The sequence below is a fragment of the Choloepus didactylus genome, chromosome 3 (assembly GCF_015220235.1).
Source record: "Choloepus didactylus isolate mChoDid1 chromosome 3, mChoDid1.pri, whole genome shotgun sequence".
In the NCBI taxonomy this organism is placed as follows: domain Eukaryota; kingdom Metazoa; phylum Chordata; class Mammalia; order Pilosa; family Megalonychidae; genus Choloepus; species Choloepus didactylus.
In genome coordinates, this window is record NC_051309.1 from 137,252,265 (window position 1) to 137,265,241 (window position 12,977).

Genomic DNA, 12,977 nt, shown 5'->3' on the forward strand with positions numbered 1-12,977 from the left:
AAAACGAGTGTTTTACTTTAATAAGTAATTAGGTAGATTCTCAAAATGTTTAATGAATAAATAATTCCAATCAATACTCAGTTTCTGATAGTAAGTTTATGGAGCCATTTGTCAATCACTTTCATATTGACAAGATATACTTATCTTTCTGCATCTCCTTTAAATTTAGTTTAGTTTCATTTTCTTGATTGCAAAGCATGGCATAATCTCTTAAGAACTACACAAATCACTTGCCATTTGTAATTTGAGATGAATTGTCAATCAGGAAAATGTACAAATATAGCTCATAGTTTAATTTTTCTTGCTTTAAAATACTTTTAATTAGAAGAGAGAGTAAGGAAACAGTATTTCTGAGAATTCTAATTGATACCAATTGAAATGATAAAAACTATAAATTCATGTGCCAAGTTCAAACATCAAAAGGAAGTGTCAATATCAAAGTCATAAATCTTCAATGAAAGACTTTGGTTGAAATGAGGCTGGCATGCATGATTCTCATTCTATCCAGCATGCTGTTATGCATCTCCTATGCAAAGCAAGTTATTATGCTTCAGCATTTTTGCCTCATTAGACTGATTAGAATTAATCAGAATCACCAGCTTTTTTTATTTTTGTAAAAAACTTTTTGCTTTTGCCACAAACTCTTCTGTAGGAGTGGGATTGTAGGTTTGGACAAGGTTTTTGAATGAATATGTTGAAACCGTGTCCTTATGGTAGCTTCTCTGCATATTTCTTCTACAGTCTGTTACACTGGCACTCATTCCAAGTATTAGATTTTTGGCATCCAAAGACAGTCCATTGTCCTTACTGCTTATTACTTTATAATTGATATATATATATACATGTGACATATACATTTGTTAATAGTTCACAGATAAAATAATTGTATCATAAAATAGTGGGCTTAAGGAATTGACAGTAATTATGTTTTAAAATGTCCATTTGTATGATTATATATATAGTAATTAAAAGATATTTTAAGTCATAATAGAACAATTATCTTTTTCCATTAGGTAGAGAGATAGCTCATGCCTGTTGGAAGTTGTATATGTACAGACTTTCCTCCTGTGAATTGTTATGCTGAATGATTAACCATTGCTCTTTCCTGTGCATCTTCAAAGGCACAATGAAAAATATTAAGTACACCAGACTGTGGGGTTCGAGTTAGAAAACGGCAGGTCAGACCTTGAAGACTGTAGTTAAGCAGATTGGAATTGGGAACTTCAGAGAAAATAATGAAGATACTATTCCCCAGTATTCATGAGAAAATTAAGTCATACCAGTCAGAAATACAGTATTTTATATGCATTAACCAACTACCAACAGTTTTATTTGGATTCCATGTAATGGTAACTGCAAGCTCCCTCTTTTATAGGTTCCTTCGTCTTTGCAGTTACAGTCACAGATGCTGATATTGGATCCAATTCTGAACTCCATTATTCTCTTTCGGGTAGAAACTCTGAAAAATTTCATATTGATCCACTGAGGGGAGCTATTATGGCAGCTGGACCACTAAATGGAGCTTCAGAAGTGACATTTTCCGTGCATGTAAAAGATGGTGGCTCATTTCCAAAGGCAGATTCTACAACAGTAACTGTTAGATTTGCGAACAAAGCAGATTTCCCTAAAGTAAGAGCCAAAGAACAAACTTTCATGTTTCCTGAAAACCAGCCGGTAGGCACTCTCGTCACTACGATTTCAGGATCTTCTTTGAGAGGAGAACCTTTGTCGTTTTATATTGCAAGTGGGAATCTTGGCAACACATTCCAAATCGACCAATTAACAGGGCAAGTGTCAATCAGTCAACCTTTGGATTTTGAAAAGATACAAAAATATATTTTATGGATAGAAGCCAGAGATGGAGGTTTCCCTCCTTTCTCTTCTTACGAGAAACTAGACATAACAGTGTTAGATGTTAATGATAACTCCCCAGTTTTTAAGGAAGATCCGTTTGTATCTGAACTATTGGAAAACCTTTCTCCTCGAAAAATACTTATAGTTTCCGCAGTAGACAAGGACAGTGGACCAAATGGACAGTTAGATTATGAAATTGTTAATGGCAACAAAGAAAATTGTTTCAGTATTAATCATGCTACTGGTGAAATTAGAAGCACTAGACCTTTGGACAGGGAAAAGGTATCTCAGTATGTGCTTACCATAAAGTCTTCAGACAAAGGCTCTCCTTCTCAGAGTACCTCAGTTAAAGTCATCATTAATATTTTAGATGAAAATGATAATGCCCCTAGGTTTTCACAAATATTTAGTGCCCATGTTCCTGAAAATTCTCCCTTGGGATATACAGTTACACGTGTCACGACTTCTGATGAAGACATTGGTGTTAACGCAATCAGTAGATATTCTATAATGGACACAAGCCTTCCATTTACAATTAATCCCAGCACAGGAGATATTGTAATTAGTAGACCTTTAAATAGGGAAGATACAGAACGTTACAGAATTCGAGTTTCTGCACACGATTCTGGGTGGACTGTAAGCACAGATGTTACAATTTTTGTGACAGATGTCAATGACAATGCTCCAAGATTTAGCAGACCTTCCTATTATTTAGATTGCCCTGAGCTTACTGAAATTGGCTCCAAAGTGACTCAGGTATCTGCAAAAGATCCTGATGAGGGATCAAATGGACAAGTGTTTTACTTTATAAAATCTCAGTCAGAGTATTTCAGGATTAATGCCACAACAGGTGAGATTTTCAATAAACAGATCTTAAAATACCAAAATGTCAGCGGCTTCAGCAATATGAACATCAACAGGCATAGTTTTGTAGTGACTTCTTCAGATCGAGGTAATCCTTCCTTACTAAGTGAGACAACAGTTACCATCAACATAGTGGACAGCAATGACAATGCACCTCAATTTCTTAAAATTAAGTATTTCACTCCGGTCACCAAAAACGTTAAAGTTGGCACAAAGTTAATCAAAGTTACTGCAGTAGATGATAAAGATTTTGGACTGAATTCTGAAGTGGAGTATTTCATTGCTAATGAAAACCATTTGGGAAAATTTAAATTGGATAATACAGGATGGATTTCCGTAGCATCGTCCCTAATTGCTGATTTAAATCAAAACTTTTTTATCACAGTCATTGCAAAAGATAAAGGAAATCCTCCACTTTCATCTGAAGCAACTGTTCAAATAGTTGTCACTGAGGAAAACTACCATACACCCGAATTCTCTCAGAGCCACATGAGTGCCACTATCCCTGAAAGCCATAGTATTGGGTCTATTGTCAGAACTGTTTCTGCAAGAGATAGAGATGTGGCTATGAATGGCTTGATTCAGTACAGCATTTCTTCAGGAAATGAAAAGGGCATTTTTGCCATCAACAGCTCCACAGGTGTTTTAACTCTAGCCAAAGCTCTTGATTATGAACTGTGCCAGAAACATGAAATGACTATTAGTGCTACAGATGGAGGTTGGGTTGCAAGAACTGGTTACTGCCATTTAACCATAAATGTGATTGATGTGAATGACAATTCTCCAGTATTCCTCCCTGATCAATATTTCCCTACTGTTTTGGAAAATGCCCCAAGCGGGACAACAGTCATCCACCTAAATGCAACAGATGCTGATTCTGGAACCAATGCTGTGATTGCGTATACCATCCAGTCATCTGACAGTGACCTGTTTGTCATTGACCCCAACACAGGAATAATCACTACACAAGGCTTTTTGGATTTTGAAACCAAGCAGAGCTACCATCTTACTGTGAAAGCCTTTAATGTCCCTGATGAGGAAAGGTGCAGCTTTGCCACTGTTAATATACAATTAAAAGGGACAAATGAATATGTGCCTCGTTTTGTTTCCAAACTTTACTACTTTGAAATCTCAGAAGCAGCTCCTAAAGGTACTGTTGTTGGAGAAGTGTTTGCCAGCGACCGTGATTTGGGCACTGATGGGGAGGTCCACTATCTGATTTTTGGTCCTAGTAGAAAGAAGGGTTTCCAGATCAACGAGAAGACTGGGCAGATTTACGTTTCTGGAATTCTTGATAGAGAAAAAGAAGAAAAGATCTCTTTGAAAGTTTTGGCCAAAAATTTTGGCAGCATTAGAGGTGCAGATATAGATGAGGTTACTGTGAATATCACTGTTCTTGATGCCAATGACCCACCAGTTTTTAGTCTAAACATCTACCATGTGCAGATCAGTGAAGGGGTTCCGATAGGAACTCATGTGACCTTTGTAAGTGCCTTTGACTCAGACTCGGTCCCCAGCTGGAGCAGGTTTTCTTACTTCATTGGATCAGGGAATGAAAATGGTGCCTTTTCCATTAATCCACAGACAGGACAGATCACCGTCACTGCAGAATTAGATCGAGAAACTCTACCTATTTATAACCTAACGGTTTTGGCTGTTGATTCAGGGACTCCCTCAGCAACAGGAAGTGCCTCCTTATTGGTCACCCTGGAAGATATAAATGACAACGGACCCATGTTGATGGTCAGCGAAGGAGAAGTCATGGAAAACAAACGCCCGGGAACTCTGGTGATGACCCTGCAGTCCACTGATCCCGATCTCCCTCCAAATCAAGGTCCCTTTACGTATTATTTGCTGAGCACTGGTCCTGCCACCAATTATTTTAGTCTTAACACCGCTGGAGTTCTGAGCACAACCAGAGAGATTGACAGAGAGCAGATTGCAGATTTCTACCTGTCTGTGGTTACTAGAGATTCTGGTATTCCTCAGATGTCTTCAACAGGAACCGTGCATGTCATGGTGATAGACCAAAATGACAATCCTTCACAGTCCCGGGCAGTAGAGATATTTGTTAATTACTATGGCAACTTGTTTCCTGGTGGGATTTTAGGCTCTGTGAAGCCACAGGATCCGGATGTATTGGACAGCTTTCACTGCTCCCTTACTTCAGGAGTTACAAACCTATTCACTATTCCAGGGGGCACTTGTAATCTGAATTCCCAGCCGAGGTCCACAGATGGCACGTTTGATCTGACTGTCCTCAGCAATGATGGAGTTCACAGCACAGTCACGAGCACTATCCGAGTTTTCTTTGCTGGGTTTTCCAATACTACAGTGGATAACAGCATCTTACTTCGTCTCAGTGTACCAACAGTAAAGGACTTCTTGACTAATCACTACCTCCATTTTTTACGCATTGCTGGTTCACAGCTGACAGGCCTAGGGACTGCTGTGCAACTCTATGGTGCATACGAAGAGAACAATAGAACATTTCTTTTGGCAGCTGTGAGGCGCAATAATAACCAGTATGTGAATCCCAGTGGTGTAGCCACCTTCTTTGAGAGCATCAAAGAAATCCTTCTCCGGCAGAGTGGAGTAAAAGTAGAATCTGTGGATCATGACTCATGCATTCAAGGCCCGTGTCAGAATGGAGGGAGCTGTCTAAGAAGGCTGGCTGTGAGCCCTGTATTAAAAAGCTATGAGAGTCTCCCAGTCATTATTGTGGCAAATGAGCCTCTACAGCCTTTCTTATGCAGGTGTCTTCCGGGATATGCTGGTAGCTGGTGTGAAATAGATATAGATGAATGCCTCCCATCCCCTTGCCACAATGGTGGGACATGTCACAATTTAGTAGGAGGATTTTCATGCAGCTGCCTAGATGGTTTCACTGGTAGAGCTTGTGAGAGAGATATCAATGAATGCCTGCCTAATCCTTGCAAGAATGGTGCCATTTGCCAGAATTTCCCTGGAAGCTTCAACTGTGTTTGCAAAACTGGATACACAGGTATGACAATGTTTGACTTTTACCACTATGACTTTAGCCACCTCAAATATAATAGAAAATAATGAATTTTGTCATTTAAACGAATTTTCATAAAAATGGACATAACCATAGCAAATGTTTTTAAGCATTTACTATTGCTCCTTACAAGAACCATGTGAGGAGGGGATAACTATTTAATCCATTTTTCCAGACAGAGAAGCAGAAGTAGAGGAAGGTAAGTAAGTTTTCTAAGGTAGCCTAGTTAACTTGTTGTGGAGCCAGAACTGAAGCCCACACAGATAATTCCAGAGCCTAAGCTCTTAGCCAGTCTAAATGTCTCCACCAAGAACAAAAGAATATAATATTTTCTTACAAGAGTATTGTAAAGTTAAAGGATTGTATATATAAAGCATAAAACCTGGGACATTTTATGTCCTAAATAGCTATTAGCAATTATCATTGATTCCTTTCTTTTATTATCAATATATTTGTGATCTCATTCTTTAAAAATTATCATCATTATTATTATTGTAACTTGGCCCATATTTTGAGGGTTGCAGTTTACAATTGGTATTAAAATAGCTTGTTATTTCCACTAGTTAAGTAGAAAGCATAATGGACTGATTTCTCAGGTAAGCCAGAATGAAACTAACCACAACTTATCCTGACATTTTAGAAACACCATTAAATATATAGCATCAAATTTGTCCCTCAAATATTTGGCATCCTAGTAATATGTTATATACACGCACATATGCACACACGGTAGAATCTGATTTAGCCATAGCTTTTGTGAAGTCACATATGTAAGCCCTAGATGGCATCTTCTTCCAATACAAGGCTGTTTATCTACATTGAAAATCTTTTGTTTAGTTCTTTGGTTTGCTAAAGCTGATGAAAGGCAGTATACCAGAAATGGGTTGACTTTTACAATGCACATTTATTAACTTACAAGCTTACAGTTCTTGGGCCGTGAAAAATGTCCAAATTAAGGCATCAACAGGATGATACCTTCTTCCTGAAAAAAGGCTGCTGGCAATCTGGACTCCTCTGTCATGTGGCCAGACACATAGTGATGTCTGCTGGTCCTTCTCTCCTAGGTTTTGTTGCTTTCAGCTTCTGGCTTCTCCATCCGTCACTTCCTTTCTCAGCTTCTGTGTCTTTTTCTCTGTGCTTCTCTGAATTTCATCTCATAGCTTCTCTGAGGTTTTTGTCCTCTTATGAAGGACTTCTGTAAAAGGATTAAAACCTTTCCTGCAGCACTTCTCAACTGAAATAACCCAATCAAAAGGTTCTGCACACAATAGGTCTACACCCACAGGAATGGGTTAAAAGAATATGATCTTTTCCAGGGACATCACATTTAGTATAGCCACCTTCACCAATTATCTTAGGTAGATTATCTGGATAATTTGACACAACCTCTGCATCAGCACATGCTGCTTCACCTTGCATATTTATATTATGGAGATCATTTCTTTCTTTAAACCTGATGAAGCAACCTATGCTGGCATCAAGCTTTTTTTTTTTTTTTTTTTTTTTGGCATCTTCCTCACCTTTCTCAGCCTTCATAGAGTTGAAGAAAATTAAAGTCTTGCTCTGGATTAGGCTTTGGTTTATGAGAAAGTTGTGGCTGGTCTGATCGTCTTTCTCCATATCATCATTAAAGCTATTTTGCTTTCTTGTCATTCATGTGTTCACTGGAGTAGCACTCTTAGTTTCCTTCACAGATATTTGTGAATGCAATATTTGAATTCCATTCACAACTTGTCTAACTGTTCAGTGCAAGAGGCCTAGCTTTCAGCCTATCTCAGCTTTTGGCATGCCTTCATTACTAAGCTTAATAATTTCTGGCTTTTAATTTAAAGCGAGAGACATGTGACTCTTCCTTTCACCTGAACCCTTACAGGCCATTGCACGGTTATTAATTGAACTAATTTCAATATTGTTGCATCTTATGCAATAGGGAGGCCTGAGGAAAGGGAAAGAGATGGGAGAATGGCTGGTTGGTGGAGCGGTCAGAACACACACAACTTTTATTGATTAAGTTTTCTGTCTCATATGGGTATGGTTTGTGGCTCCCTGAAACAATTAAAATAGTAACATCAAAGATCACTGATCACAGATCACCATAACAGATATAATAATAATGAAAAAGTTTGAAATATTATGATAATTACCAAAATGTGACACAGAGACACAGAGTGAGCGCTTGGAAAAGTAGTCCCGATAGACTTACTCAAGTCAGGTTGCCCCAAACCTTCAATTTGTGGAAAAACGCAATGTCTGTGAAGCACAATAAAGCAAAGTGTAATAAAAAGAGATATGGCAGAATTAGGGTTCTCCAGAGAAATACAAGATATATGTACATATATAAATATATATATGATATTCATATAATTAAGGGAATTATAAGAATTGCTTCATGTGACCATGGGGATTGGCAGATCTGAATTCCATAGGGCAGGCATCAAGTTGGAAACTCTGATGCCAATTAAGTTGAATTCCCCAGGAAACCTGGCTGACTAAAGTAGAGGCACAAATTCTTCTGACTTCTGAAATCCTCAGTTCTTACTTTCAAGACCTCCACCTGATTGGATGAGGAGACTCCCCACATTGCTGAGGGCAGTCTCCTTTGTTGATTGTAGATGCAATCAGCCATAGATGCAATCAACTGATTAAAAATGCACCTCCATCTATAAAATGCCCTCACAATAACAAGCCAGTTCTTGCTTAACCAAACATCTAGACACCCTAACCTAGCCAAGTTCACACATTAACTTAACTGTTACACGCCATGAGTTCAGAATTTCTAGAAAATCTTCCTCATTCTTCCCCAGCCCCCCCAAATTATATTCTCTACTGGGAATTCAACTGTTAAGATTTATTTCTTTGCCCTACTTTAGTATAACACAGACATTCACACTTAGACTTAGAGTGAATTTACAATTAGCCCTAGAATAAAGAAAGTTTGAACATTTGGTAGTAGATAGAAAATGGTTAAATTACCTCAGAGTGAGTGAAAACACTTCTGATTTCAGCATGAATGTTGATTACTTCATGACTGGGCATGGGAATGACCCTATTCACATTACTCCTCTCCAGCTTGATTTTTTCCTTTGTTTAATTTTCTTTAAATATACTTTGTATGCTGTCTTAATGTGTAGTTAAAACTTTTGGGAATGCCCTTCAGTTCATCATGAAATAATAATAATTATCCAGTACTTATTTATAGTGCTGATTAAAGCTCCTTGCATTATAAACATTATTTCATGTAGCTCTCACAACTCCATGAGGGGAATATTGCTACTGTTCAAATTTTTAAAGATAAGGAATTTGGGGTTTAAAGGGATTAAAACAGATCAAATAAATTGCCACAGGAAATGGTCTACCTGCGTTTTGAACTTCTCAGCTTGACCTCAGAGCCTCTGTTTTTTTATAAGAATGTCACACCTTGATTTGTATTTGTTATAGGTATTACAGCTAATGTTATCAAGTATTTAATATTTTGTAAGCATTTTAAGTCCCTTATTCCACTTAATTCTCATGACAAGCATGTAAGATAGTATATTGACCAGAGATTGGTCAGGAACTAAAACTACTCTAGGTCTTTCAGGTAGGAAGGTATTTAATATAAGGAAATAGCTTAAAAATCTTCAAACTGGGTAAGAGAGTGAAGTTCAGAAAAAAATTATCAATGATATCAGCTATCAGGACATTGCAGATATTGCAAGAAACCAATGCTGATAATCAAGCAGCACTGCAGTGAGTGATTCCCAGGAGAATGCCCGGAGACTGCTGCAGAGCCTCATCTGCTATCTGCCAAAGTCCAAGAATCTGCCTGCTAATATCAGAGAAGCAGTATTGACCCCTGCTTTTCTTTCATCCTTCAAATCTCACCCAGCACTTGCTCACTGGTGAAATGTAAACCAAATCCCTGCTGGAAGGGAGTCTGAAAAATGTAGCTTTTAGGCTTCCAGCCCCTGTAATACAGAAAGATACAGATAGTTCTGAGTGTCATAGACAATATCTGGCCCCAAGAGGCACTTTTATTATTCTTGTTTTACATTGTAGGAAACTGAACTTATATTCTGGTGACTTTTGCCAGATTCCAGCCAGAACTGCCAAACACTGTATTATCACCTCTTTCTGTAAAGAAGGCTACTAATGTTATATACTACACTCAGCTTTCACCTCAGTTTCAATTTGCATAGTTGGAGATAAATCAACTAATTAAGAATGATGTGAACAGGCATGAAATTGCATGACAAATATGAATCTTAATTTCTGGAAGTCAGTTAATGTAATTCCTTGTTTTCAAGTTTTATATGCATAGTCTAGCTCATAATAATAGAAAAAAATTAAAATCTGAACTTTTATTGCTCTGTACAGAAAACAATATACCAGAAAACACAGCAGCAAACATGTAATTCATGTACTAATTTAGGAATGTATTGTCTAAGTGTCTATATCTGTTTAATGTTCTTTATAATGGTAATTTCTGAAGAATCATTTGAGTTACTCTTTCTAGCTAGTTTTTGCTGTGTAGATGGACTGAGGAAGACAGAGCTAATAAGCCAAAACAGAAACCTCTTACTTATACATAAGTGTGCTTCATAGAATGACCCTCAAAATCTCGAATACTTGCTAGATTTTACTTCAGTTAACATTTATTAAATATCAGTGCGTTACTAAATCCTGATTTTTTTCAAGGCCTGTGTATATTCACATTGGACCTTTGGAAGTATTTGAAATCACCTATTTTTGTATACTTAATCTACTTTTGTGGACTGTGACTTACATTTTATCAGTGTTTTCAAAGTCTGTGGGATTGTGAAATGAAGCTGCAAGAATTTCAGAACTTTCTGCCTAAAATAATCCTCAGCCATTTCCCTCCCCCATCACACACAGACACACACATCACTGCGTATTTTTTCAGAGTTAGAAATTTTGTTAAAGAATAAATGAGTGCATGGCTTATGAATTGATGCAAACCTAGAGACTCTATCCTCAGAATTCTACATAGGGTTATTAAGTATTACCCAAACAGGATATTTTATGTGGAGAACATTTTCAAAGCATGCAAGTATGAAACTAAAAAGTTACAGAACAACAAAAAAAGGCATGAATGGACATGATTATTGTCATAATGGTACCAGTTTATTCCTGAAATATTTTTTCAGGAAAAGACAATTTTTTTCACGTTTGTGAGCATCAGGCCATGCACATATTAATTTTTTCAATGATGAGTGATATGTAGTGATATTTTCAATGACAAAAGATATTTAGAGGCAGTTTGTTCATATAACTTGTTTTCTGTCTTCATTTTCTAGATTACTAGAGAAAGAATCAAAAGAAAATTTAAAAAATAGTAACAGTCCATAGTTACAATGACTTTATGTTTCATCTTGAAGATTTTCATATAATTTAATATTATATCACTAAATGCAGCTTTTGATCATCTGTAATATAGGATAATAAATGGATGAATAATATCATTATGGTGCATGATGTGAAAATTTGATTTGTTGATTTTCACAAAATTTAATAAGAATACCAGAATTTACATCAGTTTTCAATATGTTTTAGTAAATCAGAAGAAACCGTCTGTCCAGTTATCCACACTTTGGAAGTCCAGGAAATCCTGGAAGAAAATATCAGCAAATGACTATAAAACCAATACTTCTTTCCCAATAGTAAAAGAAAATTTCTTGTGTTTAATAAAACATTAATTAGAAAGCACAATTCTAGTTAGGAACTGCCCCAGGTTTTTTTCTTCCTGCACCCAGGTTTTTACTCTTTATAGCACATTTCTGCACTGAAGTCCTCCATAGGAATGAAAGGTGTTATAAAATACAGAATATAGATAAAGCTTGTTCTACCAGACTTTTTATAACAGAATTAGTCCATAGCCCCTTTCACCTTTCCCATTTAGTTTCTCACATCTGGATGCATTTTAGGTGTGGTATTTGGAATAAGGTCAAGGGCTTATTACCATATGGAGACATTTTTCTGCAAACTCAAATAAGTCCTAATATTTCAGGGAAGGATGAGATTTGTCCATTCATCACTTTTACATCATTTAAGAGTAAATAGGATTTTTTTCCAGATACATAAAGTTTTATGCTGTCTCTGCATAGTAATTTTACTGAGAAACTTGGCAAACATAAGTTTTTTTAAAGATGGGGGGAGTATCTCAGAGTTATTCTTTTTAAATCACAGCAATCATATATTAACATTGTTGATGATCATGAGACCAGGAAATCATAGAATATAAACCAAATTTAGTAGATAAATATGAACTGAAACTTTCTGTTAGATATACAATTGTCGATAGCTTTTCATGTTAGAAAGGCTCAATTCTTGTTTGATTTTATTTACAAGAGTGGAATTAGGCTGTTTAGATGATACATTGACTTATTAAGGCAGTAATAACTTAGTCTTCTATCAGTATACTTCAGAGTCATGAATAGAGACAAGTATTGTTAATTGACTTGCAGCATTACTTAAGTTAATGATCCAAGATTTTCTTTCACAGTGCTTCAACACATCAGGTTTTCTTTTACCCAGAGCATGTTAGAGTAATTCAAATCGCTACCTTCTCTAGTAGTCATTATGTCATTAACACTGGAAATTAAATAGATAGACTCCCTGATGCAAAGAAATGATCAAAAGTTTAGCCAACAGGTCTTATTTATTCTCCATTGGGCAATAATGGTGTTGTGTTCAAAACAAAACAAAACAAAACATTACATTTCCACTTCTCCAAAATGGTCTGTCACAAATCCAGTTGGAAAACACTGGAGGGAGATTGTCTTTACACAGCATCTCTTTGGTGTGATGTTTTGTACAGACGTAAAGTCTTGCCTATCACTTGAATGTAACACACTGCTACAATACTTAAAATCTAATACATGTGCCTACAGATTAGTAATTTGTTTATTTTTATATTCTCCCCTTAGAATTGAAAGGTATTTTGAAATTATCTCAGTATTTTACTTTGGAAAAAGGTTCCCAATTTTATTAACAAGAAAAAACTGTTGTATTTATGACCCTACCCTGTAGAGAAATGTAAGTGCTTAGTTAGCAGTGTCATGTGGTATGACTCACACTTATAATTTCAAACCAGGATAATTGTGGCTACAAAATGCAGCCACAAAAACACAACTAAATAAAACAAAAACTTTGTTTTCCAAGCCTGGTTGTTGTGATGAAATGGAGTATGTATATTCAACATTCTTTTCACTATACAGATTTCTTTGACTCAGATTTTTAT

The 12,977-nt window shown here is 36.5% G+C and overlaps 1 protein-coding gene across 2 annotated transcripts in view; it reads left to right on the plus strand.

The window, feature by feature from the left end:
• Positions 1-12,977, plus strand: part of FAT4 (FAT atypical cadherin 4) — a 174,879-nt gene that overhangs the window by 133,348 nt on the left and 28,554 nt on the right. For both annotated transcript variants that reach the window (XM_037830619.1, XM_037830620.1), the window contains exon 10: positions 1,376-5,722. In XM_037830619.1, the coding sequence (XP_037686547.1) occupies positions 1,376-5,722 (4,347 nt within the window). The remainder of the gene's footprint in view (positions 1-1,375; positions 5,723-12,977) is intronic.